Source organism: Castor canadensis, chromosome 4 (assembly GCF_047511655.1).
Source record: "Castor canadensis chromosome 4, mCasCan1.hap1v2, whole genome shotgun sequence".
Classification (NCBI taxonomy): Eukaryota; Metazoa; Chordata; class Mammalia; order Rodentia; family Castoridae; genus Castor; species Castor canadensis.
The window spans coordinates 53,384,441-53,402,099 of NC_133389.1; the positions used below are offsets into that span (position 1 = coordinate 53,384,441).

At 37.9% G+C, this 17,659-nt stretch overlaps 1 protein-coding gene across 2 annotated transcripts in view; it reads right to left on the reverse strand.

The window, feature by feature from the left end:
• Osbpl1a (oxysterol binding protein like 1A) overlaps window positions 1–15,716 on the reverse strand; it is a 202,072-nt gene extending 186,356 nt beyond the window's left edge. For both annotated transcript variants that reach the window (XM_020169703.2, XM_020169702.2), the window contains exons 1-2: window positions 15,533–15,716; window positions 4,279–4,401 (exon numbers count right to left, since the gene is read on the reverse strand). In XM_020169703.2, the coding sequence (XP_020025292.2) occupies window positions 4,279–4,401; window positions 15,533–15,716 (307 nt within the window). The remainder of the gene's footprint in view (window positions 1–4,278; window positions 4,402–15,532) is intronic.
• Window positions 15,717–17,659: the final 1,943 nt, after the last annotated feature.

A 17,659-nucleotide genomic window follows, 5' to 3' on the forward strand; every position in this document is an offset into this window, starting at 1 on the left:
GTTTCTCATATATTGCACAACAGGTATTTCAATCCAGCACTACTTTCCTCAAGCTTCTTACCCAGAGTCATAACCCCTGAGCAATCACCTCCACCTTTCAGTTTCACAGTAAAAACAGAAGCTATCACAGAATTCCTTGGGCTTCCTGGCAACCTATCTACCATCCTACCTATGACTTCATGGTTTCTGCCACCCATCCCACCTCTAGTCAAACATGAATGGTTCTTCCTGGACCCCACCCCTTGTGGCTTCACAGCAACTCCTTTTCTCTCCTATCCTCACCACCTCCCTCTTTAGGTGCTCATAGGTGCAAGCAAGTAGCTTTTACCATCTAACCAGCAAAAAACACACCAACCAACCCTCCCTGACCCCATGCTTCCTATAAGCTATCCTCCTCCTCCTCAATCTACTTTTCCATGTCTACTCTTTGCCTGCTCTTTCTACCTTGCTATTTGCACTTACTAGGCAAGTATTCTACCACTTGAGTCACACCTTAGCCTTTCTGATTAAGTTCATTTTCAAATAGGGTCTTGAGCTTTTTGCATGGATCTAGCCTCAAATTGTGATCCTTCTATTTCCACCTGAGTAGCTAGATTACAGGCACATATGTACCATCATGCTTGGCTTCCTTTCTACTCTGTACTAGACAACTTCCATGAGTGGTACAAGGGAACCTCATTCTCAGAAAGTAGAAAGCTGAGCTCATTCTTTGTTCTATGTAAATATATTCACACACAAAAACTACCCATTCCATAGGGCTACAGGTGTGGCTCAAGCATTAGCGCACCTATCTCGCAAGTGTGAAGCCCCAAGTTCAAACCCCAGAACCACCACCAAAAAGAAAAATTCCTACCCATGCCCCTTCTCACACATATTTACAACTGGCTGGCCATTATTCTTCTAGTTTCTCATATCACACATCAGCATCAACCCTACCTCTTTCTCCTTTTCACCCCCAACTTAGTTTGGGTAATTCTACCTCCTCAGTATTAATTACATCGACTTTTCTCCATTCCCACTGATTCTGTCTCCAGCTAACCCACAATGGGCTTCTCTAAGTTACTGTAATACTTCAGAATTGGTCTCCTCATATCTAGTGTTTCTAAGGGGGATTCTGGATCAAGAAATCAATTTCCAAAATTGTAAATTATTCTTAAATACTTCCTTCTTTTTACTCTTTACTACTTAATATAGTTTTTAACTCAATGAATAACATTAAGTTTTGAAGTATTTACAAAGAACAGACCTCTATATAGAATATTAAAATGCTGAAAAACCCAGACTCTAGAAATGCTGAGTTTAACCTTCAACTCTGCATGTCAGTGCTTCTTTCTCTCAGTTTTGACTTGACATCAGTGGATTCCTTCCAACAACAGCATCTCTATGCTGACTGTTTAAAGCTTTAACTCTTGTAGGAGAATTACTGTACTTTAAACCATTTTGTGATATCTCAGGATTTAGAAAGATAAGTAAGAAAAGAAAACCAAGGAGCTGACAGAGTGGCTCAAGTGGTAGAGTGCCTGCCTAGGAAGCATGAGGCCCTGAGTTCAAACCCCAATTCCACAAACAGAAAAAAGAAAAAGAAAGAATGCCAGAAAGAAAGGAAATCCCACATGGAAACACAACTCACAACCAGTCCTGCTCATTCTCTTTGATCAGAGAACTGCACATTCTCTGATTATGTCACTTCTCTAACAAACCCTTCAAACTACCCTCAGGCAAAGGTATAATAAGTGAAATTTTGAAAAGGGAAATTATCGTGTATTTCTCCATTGTACATTTCCATTGATTAACCTGAGGCAACCACGGATGGGGAAGAGGGTAGCTAGGAAAGGGTCACTGAGGACTATCAAATGTTTTTGGCATTCAAAATACAATCCTATGGTAAACATTAAGTCTGTCTTTGTTGAAGGATAATGCAAAATTTTTTAATTCATTTAACCCACTCAGACTAGTTTCTAGGCAACTCAGACCATAGTTTCTCCTGTACTGCAAAGATAACACTCCTTCCTCATTGAGGAGGAGGCCATGCGGTCTGATGCTCTAGGGCAGGAAGAGACCACGTCAAAGAGGAATAAAATATCCATACATCCATCTGAAGCCTGCCCTTCCTAGGACAGAAGGGTTGTAGAAGAATAAAAAGACAGAAGATGAGACATGTAGCTCCTGATCTTAAACCCAGGAAGTAAGATACATCAAGGGGACAGTGAGACAGGCAAGCTGCATCTAAGATGCTAGAAAAAGATCCCCTAGTGTGCCACCTATCTTAAAATCTACCTGCAAAGTGGCCACATCAAAGCAAGCTCTATAATGAAGCTGGAGGGAAGATTACATTGTAGCTAACCAGAGTCAACCCAGGCTCCCAAATACCCATACCTTACTATGTACCACTCTCCCAAGTGAGGAATAGGAGTGTGATGGTTAATTTTGCTTTTTAACTTGGCTAGATTGAGGAATGTCTAGAGAACTGGTAAAGCACACTTGTGGGTATATCTGTGAAGGTGTTCAGAAAAGAACTGAACATGGATCAGTGAACTGAGTGGGGAAGACCTGTCCTGAATTTGGGCAGCACCATCCAATAGAATGGAGGCCCAGATGGAACGAAAAAGTAGAAGGGGTTTTTGCTGCTGCTGTTGCCCATCTACATCAGACTCTAGATTCTTCAGCCTTTGAATGTGAACTTGCACCAAAAGCTCTCAGGCCTTCAGTCTTGGACTGGAGCCTGCATCACTGGTATCACTCTTTTGTTCTAAGGCTTCTAGCTTCTTTGGACTGTGCAGCTACCATTTCCCTAGCTCTCCAGTCTGAACCATTGTGGGACTATTCAGCCTCTGATCATGAAAGCCAATCTAACAAATCCCCTCTTATAAATAAATATGTATATAGTCATTCATTCATTCATTCCATTGGTTCTGTTTCTCTGGAGAAGCCTGAGTAATACAAAGAGTATGGCTGAACTGAACCAACAAGCATAAGCCAGGTACTAGATGAAGAGGTGAAGGAGGCTCAGGGTGACACAAAGCCAATAAAAGCCAAGATGAGTTGCATGAAACAGCCAAGGAGCACCACTTGTACACATGATAAACTGACAGACCGAAGTTTGACCTCATACCTAAGATTCACTTCAGTTACAAATGCTTAAGAAGGGTTAAGAAGTCCAAGGTCACTGCAGAGCCAAGGGCTACTTCATGGAATTAGGGATACTTTGCCTCCACTGCACAAATATACAGCAAGACCCACCTTTATACTTAATTGCCAATTAAGGGGATGAGGCAGGGGATCAGGCATTTATCAAAAGTGCTACTGAGGTACTCAAAGACTTTTACTTTTCCTACCTCACTCCCAGAATATGAAGGAGCTTGTTAAAATACCAAACCATTTTAGAGAATTCTATTTCCCTGCACATCTGAGTATGACGTGGTAATATACTTGCAACCTTGCTACATAGGCACATTATGATTTGGCTGCTACTTACCCACCTAGCTTTATCTCTCCCCTTTTCCCCTCTTTTTTTTTTTTTGTTCCTGGCAGTATTGGGGTTTGAACTCAAAGCCTCATGCTTGCTAGGCAGGCACTCTACCACTTGAGTCACTCCACCAGCCCTCCCTCTTACTCTCTTTTGGGCCCTTGTCACATATGCTCTCTTTCAGCTCAGGCCTTGGTCTATGCTGTTTCTTTTGCCTTGCACCCTTTTATTCCCTATCTTCACCTAGTTAACTACCACACACTGTTCTACTTACCTCCTTAGAACCACTTCCAAAAAGCTAATCCTTCAATTTCCAGGTGCATGCCTCTCCTTCCCAGTCCCACAGCACCTACACTTCCATATCCTGGAACTTATTTTTGTAATGTAGATTAGTTTATCAATTAATCTAAAACTATTAATTTGGTAGACCACTCTCAATAAGGGCAAATATTTTGTCTGTCTCTGCCATCATTATTTCCAAGGTACCTTACACGCTGGGCAAACAGTGATCACTCAAATCCATATTGGCCCAACTACAATGTCTTCAAGAAATAAAAAAAATTATCAGCCACAGCATGCTTTGGGCTCACCCGTGCAGTCTATTAAGATTAGGGTCAATAACAATTTTAAGAATGGATCTCGATCCCTCTAATTTAGAGGGTACTAGGAGATACATTTCACCCAATCTTATAAGGGTTCTTCTAAGGTTAAGAGAGACTTATCACATGCAAAATCAGTAAGATTAATGTTAGAAGCATAATGAGGTAGTGCAGACTCCTAATAGAAAGCTAAAGATCCCATTCAAAGCCCACCTTTGCAATTAATATCAGCCATTATTTCATTCCTCTCCATGGTTTCTAACAGTTGTCTTAGTTCCTCGACGTTGCCATTTCTGGCATGATGGAGAAGCTGTTGTTCTGTTTCTGTGTTCATTTCTAGATAAAAACATAATGACACTTTATTATCTAAGAATTTAATTAGCTTTTAGATATTACCTGCTAATACAGACAGGGGAATGAAACATCATTTTGTAGCTAGTGAGATAGACAAAATGAATTGCAGAATCAGGATTTGACTCTGAGTCTCCTTGCTTTCTGTATTATTATCAAAGAATTACACTAGGCATTTGGGCAACTTTCTTAACTTCTCCAAGTCTTAGTTTCCTCATCTGCAAAATACAACCAACCTCCTGAGCTGTTGTAAGACTATGTTTATGCAATTATTTTGTCAAATGCATACTATTATGCAAATAAATATTATTTCAACAATAACCAAAGTTAAAATATGACCAGTTATATCAAAATACTATAATACCAAAATGTAAATTAACATTCAAAAACTGCAAAAAATCTGAATAGAAAATAATAGATTAGAGATAAGGACCCTGGAGTAACTATATTTGAACAATGTTTTCTTTGTATTATCTTACCCCGTCAGTCACAAACTAAATGTAGAAAATAACCAAATCTAAAACATTTATATAAAAATTAGCAAATTTCATAAACAGCAATTCTCATAAGAAATACACATTTCAGCCTAATAAATAAATAGAAATAAATCAAACACAAATGATGTTTGTCCATTAGATCAGCAAAAGTAAAAGACTGAACATATTCAATGAAGAGGAAACATGCACACACATAAACTGCTAAATATAAATATAAATGCATACAATCTTTCATATGTTGCAGGGGAGAGGCAACAATTTGGCAATATCAAATAAACTTCAAAATACATATGCACCATTTACTTTGTCCAGGTAACTATTTCTAGAAGTCTATCCTACAGAAACACACAAGATTATTTTATAAGCATATTTTCATAAGGACTGAATTACATGCAATAGTAGAAAAGTTAGACCCCATGTCCATCAACAGTGGACTAGTCAAATAAATCCTCTAGAAAGGCTAAAAGAATAGTCTCTAGGCTGAAGGATAGATTACAAGAGTTGAAGGCATGGCTTCAAAAACTATGCAGAGTGAACATAGGATCTCCAGCTCTCCTACCCTAATCAGCATTCCAAAAGCAGCCAAGCCAGGTGCTACGAACCAGGAGGAGACTTAGCTAGTTACATTCCTCATAGAACATATTCCCAGAAGCTCCCAGCAAAGGGTCAAGACAGAGGAGCCTTACCAGTGAAATTGGCAGTCAACAGGATCCACCCACTTTCTCAGTTTCCAATTAACTTTCTAGTTCCCTACCTTTTTTTTTTTGGTACTGGAGTTTGAACTCAGGACCTCATGCTTGCTAGGCAGGTGCTCTACCACTTGAGCCACACCACCAGCCCTTTTTTTATATTGAGCATTTTCAAGATAGGGTCTCACAAACTATTTGCCTGAGCTGGCTTCAAACTACAATCCTCCTGATTTCTGCCTCCTGAGAAGCTAGGATTACAGGTGTGAGCCACTGGTGTACTTCTCTACTCTTAAACGAGAGTTAATTGCCAAGGACAGCAAGACATCTGAATAAAGCCTCTAAACCCTGAAACTCTGAGACCAAAACCAAACTAAAAAGAAAAGCACCCTAGAAAAGACAAATTATTCAGAGAAGTTAAAAAATGAAAACCAATAACCCCACAGAATAAAAGACATTAATAATACTGTAAGAACAACAACAAAAATGTTTTTTAAAAAAAATTATAAAGAAAAAACTTTGGAAAGTAAAAATAGTAAAAAACAAAAAGCTCAGAAGAGCTGGAAAATAAAATTGAGAATATCTTCTAGAAAATAAAGCTATTAACATAAGAAAATTAAGAGGATTGGTCCAGGAAGTGGAACATTCAAATAACAAGTTCTAAAAGAAAAAAAAATACATGCTAGAGATGTGGTTCAAGCAGTAAAGCCCTGCTTTGCAAGTATGAAGCCCTGAATTCAAACCTCAGTCCCACCAAATAATAATAATAAATTGAAAAAGAAAATACAGAGGAAGGAATTCAAGAAAACTTTATAGAATTGAAGAACCCAATAATTGTGGAAATTTTCTCATCTATAGACAAAAGAGATACCAAAATGTGTATCATGAAATTTTAGAACTTTGGGGACAGAGAAGATTCTATAAACTTACAGAGAAGAAAAAAAATCAAGTGACTAAGGAACCAGAATTAGAATGATTCTGACTTAACTCCAAAGTAAGCAGCTAAAAAATAAAGCAAAATCCCAAAGTTCTGGAGGAAAACTATATCCAAATATAGTTTTCCAAATATAGTTCCAAATTCTATAACCAGCTAATCAAAAGTAAGCACAGAATTAAGATTTGGTGTATGTGTTGGGAGGGGCGGGGTTTCTGGGATTGAGAGCCTTACTAATGCTAAGCATGAACTCTACTGTTGAACCACCCCCAGCCCAAAGATATTTTTAGATAGGTAAAGACAAAATTTTACCTCCCATGCATTATTTCTCAAGAAATACATGTATGGTATGGCCCCAAATTCATAAACCAAGAAAGAAGAAGACATGGAATACAGGAAACTGGCAAAAGGTAATCCTCAGAGTGAAGAGAAATTTAGCTTACGCCCCTGCCTTCCACACTTTGCTGCCAAAAGTATTCACTTCACCCATCAGAAGTGTTCTACTTCCACTTATATCTGAGAACCAGAGGTTGCCCTCGGAGCTCAGCGTTCACTGGCTTCCCTTTGAAAAAGCTCTATGAACTCTCAGGGCAGACAAACCCAGCCTCTTATTCTAGGTGTAAATTTTCCTTGGGAGACTATATCTAACAGTGACCACAGTCTCTTTCTTTACATAGCTTGCTAATTAGCTTTTATGGTAATGACCTCTGCATTAACTCACATAAAGTGACATTTGACTAATGATTTTAAAATTTTATATTTATTGTAGCATAATGTATTAAGGAAAAAAACAAAGACCACCATTCACATAGGTTCAAAGGTTCACTCACATAAGTGAATATTATGAAAACATTAAAATGTCCTAAGAGTTTCTAAAACTATGTAATTGCAATACATCATTAAATCACATGATTTCCATTTGTAGCACAGATTACAAAGTGGCCTACAATCTTTAGATATGTTCTATATATTCAGAACAACAATGGGAAGAGACACCAGAATAACAGCAGTTATTCCTTGTGGTGAAATTATGAATGGTCTTAAATGCAATTTTTTAACCCCTCTGCAGCACTGAAGATTAAACCCAGGACCTTGCACATCCTAGGTAAGTGGTCTAACACTGAGCTATATCACCATCCCTAAATGTCTTTTTTTTGGTGGGTGGGGGGGTATATTTTCTAAATTCCATACAGCATAAAAGCACTTCTTTATAACAGACAAATTTAAATTACTGAAGGTTAATAACTGCATTTCTAACTATATAGGCATTTTAACAGAGGTGATTTTATATATGCTGTCCGTCACTCATTAAACAAGTGACAGTCTACACAAAAAGATTCCATTTAATAGTCTTTTCATGATTTTAAGGAATATTTGAAGTCTCTTCAAAACACACTAGAAGTTTTATACATTACTCACACTAAACTTTCAGGGAAAAATTTTTTTAAAGAAAAGTTCTTCAATTTCTGAAGAGTAAATAGGAGAAGGATAAAAATAAACCACTACCTAAATAATCCATTACAATATATTAACCATGATAATTGCTCACAATGCTGGGATTGAGATTAAAATGTACTCAACAAATGTTTTTTGGGTATTTACTAATGACAGGAGTTGCTATAGCCTGGAGTTACAAGGACAGAAAATACAGTCTCTGCCCTCCAGAAATAGAGCAAGCATGCAAATGGTCATCACAAGTGTCAAGGATAGCAATGTATAAGGGACAATGGTTGACAGAGGAGAAAATAAGGTTATTAGCTCTTTGTCTGCATTAGTCACGGAAGGAATTACCCAAAAAGTGAATTTTAAACTGGTATTTGAAGAGTAAGAAGTTCTTCAAGACCACAAGGGTACAACATTTCCAGTCTGAACAACTAGATAGAAAATAAGATTAATCACAATCTAGGATGGAAAAGATACAATTTTGGTTGTACCAAGTTTCAGATTCCTGTGGGAACTGGAGATGCCCAATAAACTTGAGCACAAGAGAGGAACTGAATTTGAACAGTGAAGGACTGGGAGCGTGCTCAAGTGATAGAGCACCCCCTAGCACCACCAAATTAATTAATTAGTTAATTACTTTAATTAAAATAGAATTTAAACAGTGAGAGTTAGGATTAACTCAAGGTAGAGCATAGCATGTCAAGGTCCTGAGTTCAATTCCCAGCACCAAAAAAAATTTAAATACTGGTAGTTATCAGCATACAAATCATCACTAAAATAATGATGTAAGGGGAAGGAGACCAGTGAAGAGAAGCTAGACTAAAGCTGAAGAGAGGAAAGAGGGAGGGAGACAGAAGAAGGTGGAGGCTCAAAGGAGGAATGTGTTGGGTGGATATGAAATGCCAAGAAAGCACAAGAAGAACAAGGCCTAAAATTGCCTACCAGTTTGGCAAATAGAAGGCCAGTGATGAATACTGCCAGTGAAAAGACAGAGAAAAAAAATTGATTTTGGTAAACTGAGGAGTGAATGGGTGATAAAAAGAACATAGCAAACTCTTCTAATGTAACTTCATTCTGAAGAGAAAGGAGGACCTTACTTTGGGGATATTAGACACCTGGGTATGTTGGTAGGCTGTGGGGCCAAGAACTGGGAGAGAAGAAAACCTTGGTAGACAAGGGACAGGAGGCTGGGTAGGTGTCCAATGTGACATCCACGAGAAGCTGCAGTTTCCCTCCCACCACCAGGACCAGCATCACCTTTCCCACCTGTAATACTCAGTGGGAAGATGAATCAGTAAATAATTGAAGTTTTTCTACATCTTAGCCACTGCTCTAAACTTTGATGGCACACTAAGGAACAAAACAAGCCTTATGCGAGGAGAGCCTGAAAATGCTGTGGGGAAGATAAGCGTACAAATGAACTGATACCAACATTTCTGGACAGGTCTAACTTGCCCTCTCCATTCCCAATATCACTCAATCCCCTTATAAAACTTCACAGCATCTTATGCATGAATTAAAGAATTCTTCTGGCAGTTTCTTTGGCTGTCCCAAGACTGGACTATGAACTAGATTAGACCAAGGGCCCCAAGTCCCCCATTATATCCCTAGCACCTATCATTATGTGTAAAACACAGTAGGCAATCAAATATTAGTTAACCAGAAGGATGGATGGTGATTTAGTTCTTTGAGAACCAAGCAATCAAGTCTCCACAATGCTTCAGGAATGTACTTTTATCTAGTGACATAAAACTAATAGTTTATTTCCAATATGCCACAGAAAATAAACTAAAATCCTATCAACGAAGGCAAAACATTTAAGAAATGTACACTCCAGAATTATCAGCACTATAACTGCTTGTTTACATAACTTGATACATCTCAAATTTATAGAACATTTAATTTGTGATCAAAAGTTAACTTTAGAAAAAAATTAAAGACATTGATTTTTTTTTTTAAATTCTTGGAAATCATAAGCGCTTGGTACAGAAAAGTATGTTGTCTCTGATGCCAAAAGAAAAAGACAAGCCATCCCTTAAAGCAGCTGATCAGAATGGATTTACACTGCATTCTATCAGTGAACACAGTATTTTTTCATGATCACGCTTTGCAGATGGCTTTCAGCTGCTCTTTTCAGATTCATATAATTCCAAGCTCTGAGTTACTTATTTTTTAGATTTCTTAATAAGATTTTAATGGCTATGAGAATGTTTTCAAGGAAACACTAGATAAACAATTTGAGCTTCAAAACCTAGGAGACTAGGGACTATATTTGCCATATCTTTTCTTTCATCCGAGGTCTGCTAAGGAAAGGTAGCCTTCTAATCTTAATTTTTGGAGAAAGTGCAAAAATTTTGTTGTCTTTTAAGCACTGTAAATTACTTAAAACTGTTGCCCATACATAGTCTGTACCTCTTAATTTAGTAGACAAGTTTTGTGGCCCCCAAAATTGTGAAATCTTGACAAGACCTCAAAATGTGTAGCTTAAAGGAAATCATGACTTGTTAAATTTGGTCAGGAGTATATTATTTAGTAACCTAAACTACTACTTTAAAAAAATCCTAGAATCAAAGAATTCTACAGAATCACAGTAGAAATTCCTAGAGAAATAAAACAGTAATAATAAAAGTTTTGCTGGGTGCTGATGGCTCACGCATGTAATCCTAGCAACTCGGGAGGCAGAGATCAGTAGGATCTTGGTTTGAAGCTAGACTATTTTGAAAATACCCAACATATAACAGAATTAGAGGAATGGCTCAAGTGGTAGAGCACTTGCTTAGCAAGTGTGAGGCCCTGAGTTCAAACCCCAGTACCATCAAAAAAAAGTTATAATAAAGTTCAACAATCACAGATAATTTACCAGAGCAAAAAACATGCAAAATATTTAGCAATGGGCTTGATGGCACACATCTGTAATCTCACCACTTGGGAGGCTGAGGCAGAAGGATCACCTTGAATCAAAGCCAGCCTGGGCTATGCAAGAAAATTCGAGACCTTGAGATAGTATCTCAGGTGGTCGCAGTTCTCTCTGTTTTTTTTTTTTTTTTTGAAACAGAAAAGAAACAAAAGTGGTACAGTTCTTAACAGGTATTCGAAAAGTGAAAATCTGGCCAAATTAACTCAGTTACACATATATAACTGTACACAATAAAACATAAGAAAAGTATGATGATTCCTCAAAAAATTAAACATAGAATTACCGTATAATCTAGTAATTCCACTTCTGGGTATATACCCAAAGTGAGAGGGGGGAAATAAAGCGGTATTTATGTACCCATGTAAATAACAGCATTATTCAGAATATCTAAGAGATAGGAGCAACTCAAATATCCACTGACAAATGACTGGAAAATACATACAATGTACATAATGGAACATAATTCAGCCCTAGAAAAGAAATTTTGACATATGCTAAAACACAGCTGAACCCTGAATACATTATACAAATAAGCCAGACACAAAAGGACAAATATTGTATGATTCCACTTAGATGAAAAACTAGAATAGTCAAATTCATAGAGACAGAACAGAAAGTACAACTGAGCATGCCAGCATACACTTATCATTCCAGCACTTTTAAGAGATTGAGGTAGGAGTATCTCAAGTTCCAGTCTACCCTAGGGCTACACAGTGAGACCTCTCAAATAAATAAATAAAACAAAAAATTTATTATTTGTTTTATTTATTTATTTATTAACAAAAAAAGAATATTGTTTGTCAGGAGCTGAAGGAGAGAGAAATGAACAGGGGCTATGTTTTAATGGATACAGAGTTTCAATTTAGATGATGAAAAAGTTCTACAGATGGCTTAGCGATTCAAAAAACCTTGAAAACTACATGTTTATGATTATTTTTAAATTTTTCACTACTGGGAATGTGGCTCAATGGTAGAGCACTTGCCTCACATGCATAAGGCTGTGAATTTGATCACCGGCACTGAAAAGAAAAAATAATTCTTAAGACACTTATTTCATGCTTGGTATACATTATTAATATAATTGAAATACATTGTGTACTAGGAATTTGAATAGTAGGAAAATTAAATGTGCTTATGAAAAATACATATGCTTTATAAACTAAATCTTTAAAACATTTTTTAAAAACTAGTGTGTTTAGCACTGTACTCCAAAGTAGTTAGCTGCTTAATGTTACTTTTCCTGGTATTATATTCTCTTAATACCAAGAAAGTATTAAAAATTCAAGTTACTATGTAAAAACATGCCAATGGTAAGTTTTTCCTCTAAATCTTACTAGATTTCTAGTAAGTTCCTAGCAATCAATCAATCAGTAATTTCTCTGATGCAATCATATACCTGTATGTATATGCATTACAAGCAACTATGTGTGATACAGTAGTGATACTTGCGATGATCCATTAGCTTATAGTAGAAATTCAACATTGGTAGAATTTCTGATGTTCATTAATCTAACACTAATGTAAATAGTGTTGAAACACTATTTACCAAGTGGTAACAGCAGAGCCATAACCAGAATTTAGGAACTTCTAAATCAAGGGGTGAGGTAATGAATTAACTTCAAATCAGCCTCTAAAATTAAGGGCTACTGATTCTACAAATTGTTGCTGTGTAAGCATTGAGAAAGCTGAATCTGAATTATGATTTGTCCCCCTCATTTTAAGTGTTACTTATTAACTAAAAAGAAATGTCTAAAACATGACAATTTTAAGGAAAATAACAGCAATTTTTAAAAAGAGCTATCTCAGGAAGCACTCCGCTTTGTTGTTTTATGTTATAAACAAAACTTAAATCAGTTTGTTTTAACTCAGTGAAACTTTCCTATTACTTCCTCTGTGCCCTAATAAACAGCGTCCCTCTTCTGGAGGAGAGATGAGAGTTAGCTACAATTGTCATATGACAATTTGTGAACCATGGAAATCACTATGAAGTGTTTATATCAAGTTATTACTCGCTTGATATCTGAAGTAATTACATTATCTTCTTTTGTTCGTATTCATTACATATTCATACTTCACACATTTGGATTCCATAGAGACAAAAGACCAACCCTACTTACTTGGTAGTTATCATTTCATCTATAGTCAGTTGAAAAGACTGATGTTTATTAAATTGGTAAAAAATAAGCTTCATGGCTTTGTTTTATAAATTGTATAAACTTCAGGTGCAATAATTTTGCAATTTCAACTTGATTCTGAAAACTCTTAACTTCCTGTTTCAAAACAGTTTGGTTTGCATAATCAAAGGGCAGAGAAGTCCATGAAGTAAATAAATGAAGTTTTAGTAATATAAATACTAGCAAGATGGTTAAAAGAATATTACTTTTTTTTTTTTTTTGCGAGGGGACTGAGGTTTGAACTCAGGGCCTCATGCTTGCTAGGTAGGCAAGCTATCACTTGAGCCACTCCACCAGACCTGTCTTGTGTTGGGTATTTTTGACACGGGATTTTGAGAACTTTTTGCCTGGGCTGGCACTGAACTGTGATCCTCCTTATCTCGCCTCCCAAGTAGCTAGGATCAGGAGTGTGAGCCACAGACACCTGGTTAGAATGTGATCTTTTAATGATAAAATTTCTTGAATTTTGAAAGTTAATTAAATTTTTTCCCAGCATCTCACATTTCGAAATTATCTTGCAACTGAATTAAATTTACATTATAATACTATTGACAAGTGATACATCATAGAAGTTTCTCTTTAAACTTTTTTTTTTTTTTTGCTCAGGCTGGCCTCCAACTCCTGGGTCCAAGTGACCCTCCTGCCTCAGCCCCCTAAGTAGCTGGCACTACAGGCATGTGCCACAGCAGCAACTTTTAAAGGGAAACTTAAACACTAAATATACATGTGGTTTACCTTCCATTGTCATATGACAGGAAAATGTACAGTTAAGGACTGCTTTCACTACATAGCACAGAAATTTCCTACTTGCAGGTTGATGAATAAAGGAATTCAGATAAAGTATGCTACTAAGCCACTCGCTTTATGTCCTAGCTTTTCCACCTCCTACAGTCCCTTAAAACTGACAGTACAGATTGAGTACTGGTGGAAAAAATAGTGAGGAAAATCTGAACATTACTAGGGATCAAGACCATATGTTTTCCATGACAACAGGATTCCAAATATATGCTGTACACAGTATGACATTATGTATGACATTATCTTCTCTGAAGCTTTGTTAATGAATTGTTGGCATAAACTGGTGCCTACATTGCTAAAACCTGTACGTACTCTTTCTAGGAACTGTAAAGAATTTGAGGTCCTCGATAAAGTTCTGGTTTCCATCAGTCCCAGCTAAAAAGAACTGAGAAGGTTCTAAACCATTTCAAATTCCTCACACACATGTGCTACCTTATTCTCTCAACTATGATTTCAGGGATCATTTTTATAATTTTATTTCCCTCCACTACATAATAGTTTCTGCTGGCTTTTCTCGGTATTTATGAAGCTCAGCTTCCAGTAATGTCAACAGTTAAGAATTTGCCACATCAGAATTCTAGCTGAAAAATATTATGTTCAAATACACAGCTATATCTCTAAGTAAAATAAAGCCAGTAGGAGAAAATCTGTAATTTTAATAGACATAGTACCATGTTACCCCTCAAAAGACTGGACTGCTGTATCCTTAAGTTTTGGGGTTTGTACCAGTATCATTTTCCTTTGTTTTAAGGGAATACTGGGGGAGAAGTATTTTCATAGAAATATTACCTGGATGATTTGAATCACAAGCCTAAGTGCTACTGTTAGAAGATACCAGCAAAAATGAGCAACCACTAAAGACTAGGTAGTAGCCACCTGAGTAAAGCGATGAGAATGTTCCAAGCTCTAAATCCAGAAAGCATTTACTCCAGTGGAGACTGACCGTTTCAGGAAAAACACCTCACAGAGTTCAAAGCGGCTTTCATTACATTTTCAAGCATCCATAGAAACCTAACAGATACATTGACGACTCTCAAACAGCCTTATTTAACAATTCAACAGTATCTTCTGATTTAAAAAAACAAAAAAAAGACAACCTTGACACCTGAAAACTAAATCAGAATAATCCTTTAAGGCCTCCCGATCATTTGGGCCAGGGAATAAGCAAATTGTTACTGGTTCTATTGTGCAGCTGGGGTCTCTCTCACGCTGTTTTGAAATCCCCTCCCAGGATTCCTCTCACGTTTGTTGACCCCACCACGCGGTACATTGTAAAAAAAGTCACATGAACAACGCGTGACTTCCATTGTGAATCAATCCTTCTCATGCTAGAAGGAAACTAAAAGTTACGATGCACACACCTAAGTATCGAGAAAGTGAGCGACTGAAGGCTGGGTACATGATGCATGTGGCACCGGCACGGAGTCACAGCACCCCGAGTGGAGGTGCAACAAATGCCCATGACTTGTTACTTGTAACAATAACTTCCTGCAGCGCTGGAGCACCCAGCGGCCGGGACGCCGAGCTGGGCAGCTCCGCCACGACCCCCACCAGCCTCCAGACGCCGGGGAGACGCGCGCCCGCCCCCCACCAGGCGTGAACAACCACCCGGAGCACCCTGCGGGCGGGAACCCGCTGGCCGGGCGGGTCGGCCACGAGAAACTGACCTACGCGGCCACCCGGCTCCCAGAGCTCCAGTGGCAGGGGCCACGACCACGGGCTTGGCGTTCGCCCGCCCCACGTCGATGAAGCAGCAGGCACCGATTCTGTGCTCCCCAAGGACCCGCTAGAGTCCCCGCGCGGGAAACCCGGGCAACGCTGGAGATAGCGCCACCCACCGCGGCCGACCATGTGAACGCGCGCGCGGACGCGCGCTGGGATTGTTGGCGCCAGGCCCCACACGTGACCAGCGCGCGGAGCCACGCCCAGCCCGCACGCCACGCCCTCCCAACCCCCCTCACCCTAGGGCGGGTTCCAGGCCTAAGGGTGCCAGCGAGCCAGGAGCCAGGAGCCAGGCTGCTTTGCCCCAGGTACAGCCAGGAGCAAAGGCTTCGCGAAAGGACGAATCCTACCTGGACGACTGAGAAGAGCTACCGGTTTCCGGAGGGACCACTGAGCAGAACCAAAACATAAATAGCGGGTTAATACCCTGCAAATTCGTTATTAAGCATGCATCACCCAGCTTCCCAGATTTATTTTTTGCTTTGGTTGCGACTTAACCCACGGGAACTTACTTGGTAGTGTAAATTAGTTACACCTTTTTCTTTTCACAAGTTAAAGGATGACCTTAAAATGAAATACAGAATGATTTGTAAATATTAATGCTTGTATAAATGTCACATCATTAATTTCCAAAGGAGACTGTATTAAGTAAAAGTCTGTAAATATGTGAATGAGGCCAATTTTTTTCAGCATTTATAATTTTTTTCACTTGTTAGGAACCTTTTGTTATGTATTTTCTGTTAATAGTACTTAAAATTGCAACTGCTAAACACAAAATAAATAAAAAAATATTTATAGGAGGAAATGATTAATTTGAAAAAAGATACATATGCGTGAGGGATGCATAAAAATACGGATTTACAAAATTTCCTCCACTTCCTTCCCCACTGAACAATCATTCTTGAAGAGTCTGCCTTTTCAGACTAGATGCACAACAGGTCTAGCCAGAGGAGTTAGTACATCGTCTATAATGTGAGGATCAAACTCAACTATAATTACAACTTTAAAAATAACATGCATGACTAAAAAGACAAATACAAGTATATAAAAAGGGTTTTTTTACTTTTGAATTTTATAAATGTATTTAATGAACATATGCTTTTAACAATGAAAATAAATAGGTATCATTTTTAAAGGGTCTGTAAATTCTTTAAGTCAATTAAGTCTAGAAATGTACTGAGAACCTGCAATAGGCCAGTTGGTCATTGAGCTGCATGTGATACACCATGTGGCAGGCAGAGCTTATAGAATGATATCTCTGGAGAACACAAGCAACCTTGCAAAAGGCTGGCATCATCGTTTATAAATAAAAAAAGTGCTTGACTAGCACCATATTTCAATTGCAAAATTTGCGGTAACTAAGGAAGTCGTATTTAGTTCAGGAAGAAGAACCTTCAGGGCATATTTTCTAAGGATAATAAACTATCATCACAGCAGAAACAGTGGACTGTTTAAAACAATTTTCCATACGATTCCATGACAGACTTAATTTTCACTATGATGACTTAATTGCCTAAGCTCATGAGTTACATTTTGCAACTTCTTTCTTCAATTTATAAATGAAAAGCAGTTCCTAGCCAATAGGAAGATGAAGTATTAATCATTATAATTGTCATTAAGAGAAGTTTGAGGCTTGGTAGTATTATACTGTACTTCTACAGAACTTTCTTTAGTATTTGTATAAAGAATAGAAAAAACTATGTCCTGGGTATTTTTATTATTCACTAGTACAGTTTTAAAAAAGAAGCAAAACACAAAGATGGCATAACAGAATTCATTATTCTAGAACATTGCTGTCCTATGAAACTATCTGCAATGATGGAAATGTTCTATAATTCTATCTTGTCCAGTCAAGAACCACTAGCCAGCTGTGGCTATTAAGCACTTTAATTGTAGCTTGTGTGACTTGAAGGTTTTAGTTTTAATTAATTTAAACTTAAATAGCCACATATGCCTAGCAGTTGCCATATTGGACTGCATTTCTAGAGTAACAAAGCAGTCCCTATATTGTTCCCAATCATGTCATGCTCTATTTTGAGAATCATTTGACAGACCCAGAGCCTCTAGAACCA